General features: G+C 45.7%; 1 protein-coding gene across 3 annotated transcripts in view; it reads right to left on the minus strand.

The window, feature by feature from the left end:
- The window catches only part of ZNF704 (zinc finger protein 704), a 57,857-nt gene extending 46,322 nt beyond the window's left edge, over nucleotides 1-11,535 (minus strand). The window contains exon 1 of one of the 3 annotated variants that reach the window (XM_081952150.1): nucleotides 11,130-11,535. In XM_081952150.1, coding sequence (XP_081808276.1) covers nucleotides 11,130-11,417 — 288 coding nt within the window. In that variant the 5' untranslated portion in view covers nucleotides 11,418-11,535. The remainder of the gene's footprint in view (nucleotides 1-11,129) is intronic. The other 2 variants (XM_081952148.1, XM_081952149.1) reach the window with 2 other exon arrangements.
- Nucleotides 11,536-13,585: the final 2,050 nt, after the last annotated feature.

Here is a 13,585-nt window from a genome sequence, read left to right on the forward strand (position 1 = left end):
CGTGAATTAACTCTGTAAATTTTGTCAATCCTTGCAAAAATCTCAGAAGAATCCTGGATCTTCAATAACATGGCCAAAGCATCAGCACAAGCTTTTCTTAAATCCTCTCTGGGGTTTTCTCTGATACCCCTCAGTCTAACAGCGTACTCCATAGATCTGAATTGCATCATAATAATCTCCTTATCCATCCTCTGCATATTCCCCTCATTTCAACAAGTTTCAAATCTGTTTCCTTCGTTTTAGTTTCCAAATCCAAAGCCAGAAGATCAACTTTCCTGTCCACCTTAAGAACAACTTCTGACAGACCTGTGGCTAAAGTGTGTAGTTTTTTATCAAGATGATCATGTTTTTTAATGGTATCCTGAACCATTTCTTTAACCTCCTTAATTTCTTTGCGTAAAAAAGCATTTTCTTCCCTTATAATGTCCTTGAAATCCTGATAATTTATTGTAGCACCTGGGGAAGCTTTTGGTTCCGTTGCCATAATTAATAATTCTTTCAGCCGCCTTTAGCTGTCTACTTGCAAATGTTTCTTTCTAAGTTGCTCGAAGTTAAAACGTTGACATTTAAGTAGTTCAGGTTATGAAAACTGGCTTAAAGATTGTTAATAGTTAGGGTTGTTTCAGCCGTTCCGCCTTTACTGCCCCGGCTATCAGCAAATAATTAGCTTTCGTTTTCTGTAGGTTTTCAGCTATAAATCAACGCCATTTTGAATCCTTTGTTCTAAGCCCACACCTCTCAAACTCAGCAGTAGCGTTCTTTTTAAAGATTTTTTTTTCCCCCAATTAAGACTTAAAATACTTGCAAAAGTCTTGCTTCCTTCTTGAGATGTTGAGATGATAAGGCTGTTCCCGGCGACTGGCTCTGCTAATTAGCAGAGGTTATCAAAAAGACAGGAGAATACAACAACTGCGAAGGGGGGCAAACCTCGTCGCACTCCAGAGGCTATAAATCCACCTGGAGGTTACACGAGGGGCTCAACCCAACAGCTGAATCTCTCCCTCATAAATTCCAAGAATTTAAGAGTGTCCGAGGTGTTAAAGATCGTAAAAAAACACCTCTAACTGTCTCTTGATCTGACAGGCTCAGAGAAAGCCTGCCATCGGCGCCAGGAAGAAACCGGAAGACCCTCATAGGAAATATCTAGATCAGTGATGGCGAACCTTTTTTGGCTCACGTGCCACAAGTGCGGGGAGCGCAGGGGTGTGTGTTGGCGTGCCGCACCCATAATGCAATGTGTGACCCCCCCAGTGCGCATGCGCGCCCAACGCGTGACCCCCCCATTTTTACATGCTTTTTTCGCCCTCCCCAGGCTCCAGAGGCTTTATAGGAGCCTGGGGAGGGCGAAAAGAGCCTCCCCCGCCCCCCCGGAGGCCCTCTGGAGGCTTCAGGTACCGTCCAGAGGCTTCCCTGAAGCCTTCGGAGCGCTTAAAAGGATCCTCCGAGCAAACCGGAAATGACCTCCCTGAAGCCTCCGGAGGCCCTCTGGGAGGGCAGGGAAGGCTCTTTTCGCCCTCCGCAGGCTCCTATAAAGCCTCTGGAGCCTGGGGAGGGCAAAAAATGGCTTTTAAAAAGGTGAACTCAGCTGGCCAGCTCACGCATGCGCGCTGGCTAGCTGACAGGGCAGCGCCTCACGTTGACCCATGATGGCAAACCCATGCCACGCGTGCCACAGGTGGCATGCGAAGCCATATCTAGGGCATGTGAGGCATTGCCCTATGTCAGCTCCAGTGTGCATGTGGGTGCTGGCCAGCTGATTTTCGGCCTTCCAGAGGGAGGCGGAAGGCCGTTTTCACCCTCCGCAGGCTTCAGGAAAGTCTCCGGAGCCTGTGGAGGATGAAAATGGGCCTAACGGAAGTTCGGAAATGAACTTCTGGTTTGCCCGTTGGGCTGTTTTTTGCCCTTCCCATGCTTCAGAAGGCTTTCCTGAAGCATGGGGAGGGCAAAAAAACAGCAAATGGACCTACCGGAAGTCTGGAGGCTTCAGTGAGGCCTGCGGCCATGCGCAGGGGAGAGCACAGGGGGGGTTGTGTGCACATGCGTGGGGCGGAGGGCATTGCATTATGGTTGTGGGCACGTTCGCCACCACTGATCTAGAGTATGGTCTAGAATGGGAATCAAAAATAAAAGCAGTGGCCATATATTCTTTCCATATTTCAGGAGGAGGAGAACCATATAGACATGAGCACATGATCAACCAAGGGTTAAGCTCAACTCAAGAGATTTATTTTTAAGTAAAATTGTCTTCTCTCTGCAATGTTGTATATCAGAAAAGACTTTCAAAGCAATTTACTACCCAAAATAATCACATTCAAGAATACTAATTGTTCTAGCTGGGAGAACGCGGGTGGACAGACAGGAGGTGAGCCAGGAGAAAGCAGCTAACAGCTTTTATTATAACAGGTTGCCAAATGCGGCACTTTACATTTCGCGCGTCTCAGCTAACTGGCAACTGCTGAGTCCTGCTTGACAGCTCTTTATATATGCCGGCTGTCAAACAGGTAACCAATCAGTGACGAGCACAGCGCCCCCTAGCGGAATGGACCAGAGGGAAAACTATAATACATAACACTCCTTCACACTTAGAATGCACATGCGTAGTCTTTTAAGTAGCTCGGGCGGCATCGAATCCACCCTGACCTTCTTGGAGGAACTTCTGCCCCAGCTTCTGGAGCTGCGGTCCCTATGGCCCCATACCCTTCCTCCTCAGACTCTGTCAACACTGGAGACCCATGGGGAAGAACAGGTAAGTCTCTTGGATTTCCTTTATTACCCTGCGACCGCTCGGGTGACCTAGGCGTCTGCTCTGAGCTATCTGTGGATTGCCTATTGGATAGGCCCTGCTGCTGTTCTGCCATGTTTGCGTCAAATTGCTGACTTCTCAGCTGATTAATGTGACGCCTCCATACCCGGCCACCCTCTATGAGGTATGAGCATGGGCCCATGATTTTCCTGACCACCCAGGGACCCATAGTGGGTGGCCAGCGTAATTCCTTGCATAGACAGGTGCATCTACTGAAAATCCCTTAAGTTGGCTGCGAGAGTCTAAAGGTTTTACAGGGGTGTATTCGGGGTGTAGCCTGTCCAGTGTGGTTCTAATGCACCGATCCATTAATAGTTCCTCCGGGCTTTTGTTTGTTGTGGAGCATGGGGTGGCATGCTGCCATAGCAAGAACTTATCTATATCTTCCTGCCAATTTAGGGGCCCAAATCTAGCTAATGCTTCTTTTGCTGTTCTAACCGCGCGTTCCGCTAAACCATTGGCCGCTGGGTTGAAGGGGGCTACAAAAGCGTGTCTGACTCTTAGCCTGGCAAAGAAAGTGCCTAGCAAAGCTGCAGTAAATTGGGGCCCATTGTCAGAAATGACCAGATCAAGTAACCCGTGGGTCGCAAACACCCTTCTTAATACCTTGATAATGGCAGGGGCAGTGGTGGTAGACAGTAAAGCAATTTCAACCCACTTAGAATAAGCATCAACAATAACAACAAAAGTTTGGCCCTTCACTGGGCCAGCCAAGTCCATATGAACCCTGGACCACGGAGCCTTTGTCTGTTCCCAATTCTGGAAGGGAGCTCTGGGACAGGCAGATCGGGACTCCTGGCACTGTGAACAGCCAGAGACCCACCGCACAATGTCCTGGTCCATGCCCGGCCACCAAGCATAGCTCCGGCCCAGTGACTTCATCCGGACTATGCCCAGGTGGCCATCGTGAAGAGTCGACAGCACCGCTACTCGTAGGGAGACAGGGATGATCACTCGACCACCCCACAGGAGGCAACCTTGCTGAGATAAAGAGTTTGTGCTGCCTGGTGGAGTAAGGTTGCCACTCGGTGCCCAGTGGTTTAGGCGGCCATACTCATACAGTCCAACCAAGCACCTTGGAGAGTAGCTTGTCCCGGCTCGTGTGTGCAGCCACATCAGCTGCTGTAATCGGTAGCTGCATCTCGTCGATCAGCAAAATCTCGGAGGCAGGCGCTGGGTCTTTTACTGTGATGGGCAAAGGGCATCTGCTCAACGTGTCGGCATGGCAAATATGTTTTCCGGGCTGGTGGTGCAATGTATAGTTGTAAGCAGCCAGGAACACAGTCCACCTTGTGAATATGGGAGACAGGATTTGGGGTGTCTGTCTGTCTCCGGCGATGATGTCCAGCAGGGGCTTGTAATCCGTCACTATGTGGAAGTGACGGCCGTAGAGATAAGAATGAAAACGCTTCACCCCAGCCACTATAGCCAAAGCTTCACGATCTAGCTGGCTATAGTTCCTTTCAGGGGAGGACAAAGTGCGAGAAAAAAATGCCATTGGAGCCTCCCTGCCCGACGGCAGCCGGTGGCTTAGGACTGCTCCGACCCCATAGGGAGACGCGTCACAAGTCAATACAACTGGGAGTAATTCGTCGTACTAGAGCAGGACACTCTCAGATGTCAGAAATTTTTTTACAGTCTCGAACGCCATGGCTTCCCTCTTGCCCCAGACCCACTTCGCCGAGTGGTCTAGCAATCTGTGGAGCGGTTCCACAACAGAAGCCTTGTGGGGGAGGAACATATTGTAAAAGTTCAGGAGACCTAGGAAGGCTTGCAGCTCGGCTTTTGTGGTAGGCGTAGGGGCTTGCTTAATGGCCAGCATTTTGTTGGGGTTAGGATGAATGCCGTTGCGGTCAATTAAAAATCCCAAAAATTCGACCTGTGGCACCGCGATCTGGCACTTGGTTGTTTTGAGTTTTAACCCCACACTTCGGAAACGACGAAGCACAGTAAGCAGGCGGGTCAGGAGGTTGGTCAGGGAGCGGCTGATACCAGGACGTCGTCAAAATAAGGTACGACGCCTGGTAGCCTTTCCATTAAGTTTTGGAAAAGTCCAGGTGCCACACTGACTCTAAATTGGAGCCGGTTGCACTTGAACGCATCCTTATGCGTGATAATCATTTGGGCTTCAGCAGTTGCCTCATCCACAGGCAACTGCTGATATGCTTGGGCAAGGTCTAGCTTCGCATATATGGTTCCCTGACCCAGAGAGTGCAGCAGATGCTGCACTACAGGCACAGGGTATGCTCTCTGCTGCAAGGCATGGTTCAAAGTGCATTTAAAGTCAGCGCGGATGCACACAGACCCATCGCTCTTCACTGGGGTCACAATTGGGGTTTCCCAACGGGCGTGGTCTATTGGCTCTAACACCCCTTGAGCCAGCAGCTTATCAATTTCTGCGTCCACCTTGGGTTTTAATGCAAAAGGTACCCTACGCAGCTTCAGCCGCAGTGGAGGAACCTGGGGGTCAAGGTTAAAAGAAATCGGAGTATCCGTGTACTTCCCCAGACCTTCCCCGAAAACTTCAGGAAATTCCTTAATGAGCATGTCCAAATATGGAGTGCTCTGAATCTACTCAATTCCTGTAATGGCCAGCCCTAGGGCTTCAAACCACTATAAACCACGCAAGCTTGGCCGGGGGCCTTTTACCACAATGAGTGGCAACTTTTTGTTATATTGCTTAAAAACCATCCTACAAAAATACTTTCCCAGTACAGGGATGGGGTTCCCCTGGAAATCCCTCAATTTTAAGAAACATGGTTTTAGGCTGGCTTGGGATATGGCAGGCACAATCCTTTTAATTGTTGCCCAGGATATAATGGAGACAGCTGAGCACATGTCAATCTCCATTTGGCAGGGTCTGCCCTCCAATTTAACCGTGAGGAATATTTTTCCTCTTGGACTGTGGATAATCTGTTCCACCTCAGCCTCTTCCCTGTCTTCCTGAACAGAAAAACAGGAATCCCGTTTTCTGAAATTCTGGGGTCTGCCTGATCTGAAAGGCTTCCTGACGTATTGACTGCTGCCTTGCGAGTTGCCTTCCAGCACACTCGCACAGGGCACAGCGGCCCTGCATACCTTCGCTAAATGGCCTCTCTTCCCACAACGGAGGCAGGTTGTATTTTTAAAACGGCACTCCACTCTATCATGCCTACCTCCGCACCCGGGCAGTTAGTTTGGGGAAGACTCTTACCCTGCCAACCTCTGGCTTGCTCCGCCTTCAAGCGATGTACATCATTGTTTCCGTCAGCCCAGTCCTCATTGAAGATGTCTTCATGGTGCACCTTGGTAGCCTTGTCCGCTGAGGGCAGCTTTGAGGATCTTTGTATTTCTTCTGTGGATTTAGTTGACAGCTCCACTGCCCTAGCTTCATCCAGCGCTGTCTGTAAGTCCAGCTCAGGCTTGGCTAGCAGGCGGCGTTGTATCCGGAGGTCTCTAACCCCCCCCCACACACACAATTTGGTCTGTCAGTGCCTCATCCAAATCCTTGAACTTACAGTGGAGAGCCGCTGCCCATAATGCAGCCACATATTCATTAATACACTCTCCCTCACGTTGGAACCTTCTGTAAAACGCATACCTACGCATCATGCGAGACGGGGTAGGGGCGTAGTAATTTTTTAATTTGGCCATCAGCACGTCCCAGGACACCGTATGGATGGAGTGAGGGGCCACTAAGGTTCCCGCCAAATTAAACATCTCTGTTCCACATAGGTTTAGGAAGCACGACTTCTTACGCTGTTCAGTTAAATCAGTGTAGTCGTTGGCTTCTAAAAAACACTTGAAACGGGAAATATAAGAGTCCCATTTCTGTAGCCCCACTGGAGCCTCCCATTAAAAATGGCCAATGTGTTCATTGAAGCCATCCTGAGGCAATTCTTTTCTCTCCGTGGGGGGTAATCATAGGCCCTCTTCGTAGTGAGTGACTTGCTCGACCTTTCATCAAGTGATTTCCCTGAGGGAAAATTCAGCTCTGTGACTTAGCTCAGATTAGTGATCTTTCAACAGCTCTGCCTGGGCTCCTCCTCTGTGTATCCCACCCTCGTCGCCAATGTTCTAGCTGGGAGAACGCGGGTGGACAGACAGGAGGCGAGCCAGGACTTCAAGCAGCTAACAGCTTTTATTATAACAGGTTGCCAAATGCAGCACTTCACATTTCGCGCGTCTCAGCTAACTGGCAACAGCTGAGCCCTGCTTGACAGCTCTTTATATATGCCAGCTGTCAAACAGGTAACCAATCAGCGATGAGCACAGCGCCCCCTAGCAGAACGGACCAGAGGGAAAACTATAATACATAACACTGATCTTCAGTGATATGCCCAATCTAGTCCCTACTTGCTTCCATTTTTCTATTATGGAAAATGATGAATGGTATTCCACCATCAATCAAGCAGTATACAGTTTGGTATATAGACTTACAACAGTTCATTTAGTGACCATTTGAAATTACAATGGCAATGACAAGAGTGACTTATGGCCATTTTTCACACTTATGATGGTGGTCATGTGAACAAAATTCAGATGCTTGGCAGTTTACTCATATTATGAGGGTTGCAAAGTCCTTGGGTCGTGTGATGACCTTTTGTTGCAAGCATAGTCAATGGGGAATCCAGATTCACATAACAATCATGTTACTGTACTAGTTTAACAACTGCAGTGATTCATTTAACAATTGTGGCAAGAAAGGTTGTTAAAGCAAGGCAAAATTTACATAACAAGTGTCTCGCTTAGCAGCAGACGTTTTGCATTCAATTGTGGTCATAAGTCAAGAACTACCTGTTCAGGTTACTTGAAATTAAGATTTACTTCCTAAATGTAAGATAGCAGTAAAGGTTACTATCACAAACAATTTATTTTTTAAATAATAAACTTACATAAATAATTTAAGTACAATATACCATTGCAAGGAACCATATAACCTCTGCCACTGCTGGCAAAGGATGTAAAAGGAACTTGCTTTTATTTCTATAACTGCATTTTTTTTCTACCAAGGAAGCAGTACTATTTATTATACCTTTCCTTTTCTTTAACCATCACACTGAATTTTTTAAACTATTTTTGTTATAGAGAATGATTTTGTACATCAAGAAAACCCCAGGAACTTCTGCAAAGATAATAAAGGGGTAAAAAGCCAAGATAGTGTTGTAATTGTGCAGCTGAAGCCCTATCATTTTATGTATGTATATTAATTCATAAACAAAAGGGGTGGAGTTTCAGTCATGCAGTTGTGATTACCATTCAAACTTTTTTGATCTCTCCATGGATGCCTTTGGAAAGCACAATGGAGATAAAATCTTTCTATCCCCCACCCCCGCTTTTCCATAGATTTTTTTAAAAAATTACTAGTTCTAATTCAGATGATCAGAAAATAATATGTGAACTAGCTCAGTCACCAGAAGTTAAAAATGTACAAACATATACCGAGTTCTTCAACATTTTTTGCTAACAAATCCCTTGTTCAGCTTTCTCTACGTCGCCTGCTTGTTTACTCAGAATACCGACTTTATTTTTTTTAATGTCCTAATTGTATATAAATATATTGAGGAAACTCTGCTGTAAGCAGTTTAGGACAAAAGAACATTTCCACTGGATAGTAAGTTTGCTGAACAACTTCCTTTCTTGCACCATGAAAATTTGACCTTTTTCTATATGTTACATACTGTAGTTTAGCACATAAATGTTTCTGTACACAAAAACTTTGCCACTTTTTGTTTTGGTCAAGCTTATTCTTCACAACAACAAAAAAAATTGGCTCCACAAGTAACTACTATGTGTCAGGAAGTATTTAGCAACCTGCATAAAAATATGCCATATTCACTACCAATATAATTCTTTGAGAAAAGTCTGTGGAGAAGCCAAATACAAGTAGTGTTTTTCTCAACTTGTCCCTTTACAGTTTTAACAACATGGCTATGCTTAGCCTTAGACCGCTCTTTTAAGACAGTAGTTGAATTTCACACACTTTGCGAAATCATTATTAGTTATAATATTATCTTCTCATAGCTGAGAGGGAAAACAACAAAGACCGATAGTCTTTGTAGATACTACTCACAAAGGAGGCCAAAAACAAACAAGGCATATTTTCTGAAATGCAATATATAAACTTATTGCATATCAAAAAGTTCATCTGAGTAAAAAAAAATCACATCAGGAGCAATCATATAGCTATCTACCAAACTTGTAACAATAGGCCATCTTTCTACTTTTAATTAAGTTAACCTGTTTTTGCAAAACTCACTGACGTTGACTTTTCTAATTTATGCTAATTTAAGGATATGAGCAAACAGAGTTAATACATTAATCATCTATGTTTTCTGATTTTTTTTAGTATTGGTTAAACAATGCAAGAGAAAAACCTGTAAAGTGAAATACCAGCAGCATATATTATCTATTCCAATTTTTCTTTTACAATAAAATTCAAATAGCTAAAACATGTGTTGAAGAACATTTTGTCTCAAAATTACACAACAAAATGCAAGAAAACAAAAAGTAATTTAAAAAATATAAACAGCAGGATCACCTACTACTGAAAGCTTTTTTTTCTTAAGCATATTTCTAAACAACAAAATGTTAACTAGTGTTAACTAGCAGTAAAATATGTTTTCTGAATAAAAACTCAATCTGGAAAACTGTTGATATAATTGAGCATACTACTTTTGCTCATTATCTGAACAGAACCTCAAGGTTAATCAAAGCAAATAGGAAATTTATCTACTTAAATTTAGAATGTTTATGGTTTTAAAAGCCAAAAATCAGAATCTTCAATTTAACTGAGCTTTGGATCAATAAGATCAAGACATAACCTTTGTCAGAATAATTTGGGGCCAAATTTAGTCCATGATGCTGATTCAAGAGCCATGTTTGCTTGTTCAAAATACTTTACACATTTGCCCTTATTAATATTTTAAATTATAAAATATATAAGTATGTTTTAACTGATCTTTCTGCATCTAGCTGTACTGAAGATTTTAAAATGCGGTGTGGAAATTCTGAGTATAAATCACAGGTTTGCTGCAGAAATTGCAGAGATTTGTTTCTCTGATGGACACGCTCACACACCAACTTTTGTACAATAACCAAGCTTTCATTGCTTTTGCTTTTCTAATATAGCTTTTATTTTAATGCCATAGAATATATTTGGTTTCTTTGCATCTTCCCAAAATGTAACCTATATTTATTTGAGAGTAGTAAGATTTATTGAACGTACTGTTACCTTTTGGGTGCTGTAATACACAAACTACTCCTAAGCATGTATTAGAAGTGCAGGGTTTATATACAGTTGGTTTTCCTGCACTACAGCAGTTCTACCGGCTGATGTCATTTTTACCTTCTTCCCTTTTTGGCATTCCCCTTGGCCTTTTAAAGCTTTACTATTGTTTCTGTAGCATACGCTTTAGCTGCATGTATTTCAAAGCTGTGTGTGCCCACATCCCGGCTATTTTTTAAAAAAAATCATTCTCTCCAATGGTCATTCTAATCTTGCCCTCTTCCATCAGCCAGCCTTTTTATTGCCATTAAAATTGTTGATCCTGGACACCCACTTTGGTCTAATCACAGAAATCATCCAGCGATAAATTATCTGATCAGGCACAACAGACTTCGTTAAAGGGTTGATTTTTAAAAAAATATTGTAAACAACAGCCATCTTTATTTGCACTACACGAGTTAACTGTCTGAGTTGGGGAACAAAACAGGCGAATGCCAACCCTGCAGGGCTGTTAAAACCAGCATGTCATCCCATCTCTTTCCTTGTTTAAATTCGACTGACCGTGCGTTTGAGAAGTAGAAAATTAAATAATAGGAACACCCTGCGCCTGCCTTTCAGAACATCATTTCTTCTCAAAATAAGATAAATGCCGAATATGAAGCCTATTGTTATACAACCTGACAGGCACAGAAATCCCTTCTCCGGAGTAGATATTTGAGATGAATGAAAAGCAGCGGAGGATACAACTCCCCCCCCCCCCCCGATCAAGGACGGGATCAAGAAGCTGTGCCTTTCTGTTACAAAGGAGGGGTGGAACGGCGCCTAATCTTCCGCGCAGCAAAGGCACTCTAGGTATGCTCAGACACCTCCTGCTCTTTGCACTCTCTCCTCCCCTTTCTAACCCTGGCTACAACTTGGGGCTGACTTAGCCCTGCCTCAACTTCCAAGCGGCTGCCCGAGGAAGGACCCCGCTGTCATCAATCATGAAGGTCCCCCCCCCCCCCCATAATAACCTGCCGCACTGACCCACCCAGCCCCCGAGCCCTTCACCCGCCTCCCACAGCCGAGTCAGACGGAGCCTCTGACGGCGGGGACGCTTTTCTCGCGACGGCGACGCACCTTCAGGCTTACCCGGGCGGCGGCGTGGCCCTTGCCCGACCCGACCAGCTCCTCCGCCTCGTCGGCGTCGTCGTCCTCCTCGACGTCCACCACCACGTCCTCCTCTTCGTCCTCCTCCTCGAGGGCGGCCGCCGAGCCCTCGCGCCGAGGCGGCCTCCAGGAGTTTTCGGTCTTCGCTACGCCGCGGCCGCCCGATTCCGGGAAAGGCTGCGCGGCCGAGGGCGGCCCCGCCGTGTTCAAGCGCCGGTTGCCCAGACTGGAGCGCTTGGCCAGACGCCGCGCTTGCATGGCCGCGCCCAGCACCGCTCAGCGCGCCGCACCGAGAAGGAGTGGGCTCGGCTCGGCTCGGCTGGGCGGTGGGCAAGGCTGAGCGAGGGGGCGGGAGCGGCGGCAGCGGCGGCGGCTATTGCCGCTACAGCCGAGGCACTCGCGGCAAGGCAGCAGAGGTGGTGCAGCCGCCGCCGCCGCCGCCGCTTACAGCGGATGCGCTGGGCTGGACAAGAAGGCCGGGCGCGCCGCTGCAGCCATCGAGCGCTTTGGCCCGGCGGGGACTTAGGGACCGTGTTGGGATAGCTCCCCTCTGCAGGTCAGCGGCGCTTCCCAGATGTTGGCGAAAGGGCGGGCGAGCTGGGTGGACGGACCGAGCGGGGTCTTTTGCTAGCCTTTCCCTGCGGCTCGCTAGTCCTCAGCCCCAAAACCCGGACTGGAGTCGACTGCCTCTGAAATGCTTATAGGCGGCAGTTTCGCCTGCCCGCCGCCGCCGCCGCCGCCGCCGCTCTAGTTAACACGCGTAGGCTAAGGGACTGCTGGACTGGGAGCGCCGGCTAAGGGCCTTCCTTGCTTCCTAAGTGCCCTGAAGCGCCCAGCAACAAGTGGTGACAACAACACAACGTGCTGTGGAATAGGAGGCGCGGATTACAAAGGCAGGTTTGGGCTGAGACGGGATGGGTCTTCCGTAATTGCGGAGAAAACCACCTGCGGGCACTGTTCCTATTAAGGGTAGTGGTGAGAGGTTCTAGGACATATTGGTGGAGACCAAGCAGGCATCGCACTGATAAGAGTAACCACTTTTTAGGTTCTTTTTTAGCGCTATTCAGACACGCCAAAACATTCCGATGCCTTGCAGTCTTGTTCCCATTAAACTTTTTTTGTTTTGGCGCGCGTGGGAACAGTGGTGCCTTCCAGTCAGTATTGACTTCTGGCAAAGTTTCGCAGAAGTCCCTGCAGTTTTCTTGGCAGCATTTCAGAATTGCCATTGCGGCTTCCATTGAGAGAGTGACTGCCGACTGGCTCTAGGTAAACAGCTGGCTTTGTATCTAAAGCAGGACAGTCTGTTTCTAATGTGATGCCTTAATCATTCTTAATGAGCTGAAGTCAGTGCAAATTTTAATTTGATTCTTAACCTTTTGACTCATTTCAATAACCTATGTCCCTCTGGTGACACTCTTGCCCTGTGTATAAAAATGATTATATTAGTTGGTTGAATAAAATAATAATTTATCCTATTGTCCACCCATCAAATATGAAAAATTAGCAATAGAATAATCATGACTCTGACGTTCTTCCCCAAAGAAAAGTGCTTAGCAATTGAAACCACACAACGAATAATACAATACAAGCAACACAATAAAACTCTACCTTTCAGACTTATGTCATTACGATAATGGAATTTTCGCTTCTCTTAGCGTTGTTGTGGTTAATGGGCTGGAGAATCCTTCATTTGTTTTTAAATCCCAAGAAGAAATGTGAAAAAACATTCCCATTGCTATATAATCATACATACATCGTGTCATTGTATTGAGTTTGAAGTGTTGCTTTGTTAAGTATTTTTATATCAAAGCCAAATTTATCCTGATACAAAAGTGAGTGTACAAGTCTGTGCTCCGTCGCCACTTTTATCCTAAATATTTACCAAATAGACCGTGAACAGGTGCTATATTTTATACCAGTAGAATCTTGCAGAATCTATATTTTATACCAGTAGAATCATTTTTAAAAGTTTGCAGATAGGAGAAACTGTTATACCTATTATGACATGGTCATAGTTGCAGAATTGACTATAGAATCCAAACCATTTTAAAAGTCACTCTAGAGGGCCTATAACAGATTTCCTAGAGGCAAGCTACATTGACATCTTTAACAATCTCAGGACTTTAAAACAACCTCAAAAGTCACTCCTCAATTGTGATTTTAGGCCCAATGTTCTGTTTTTTAGATAATTAAAGATAGGAATGGTAATAGTTGCTTACCATCCTTAAGCCACTTCAGGGAGATGAAACATAAAATGTGTTTTGCCACATTTGCCTCACATCACAGTAGATTCCTGGAAGGTCGTGAGGCTGAGTGCAGCCCTCAACTTTATGTTCCACATCTCATTCCAGTATAGCCGCCTCTTGAATGATGGAAAATTTCTCAAACAAATTTAAAAAGAATTAAACAATTCTCTTTAGATTTTT

Source organism: Natrix helvetica, assembly GCF_964273705.1.
Source record: "Natrix helvetica genome assembly, chromosome: 4".
NCBI lineage: Eukaryota > Metazoa > Chordata > Lepidosauria > Squamata > Natricidae > Natrix > Natrix helvetica.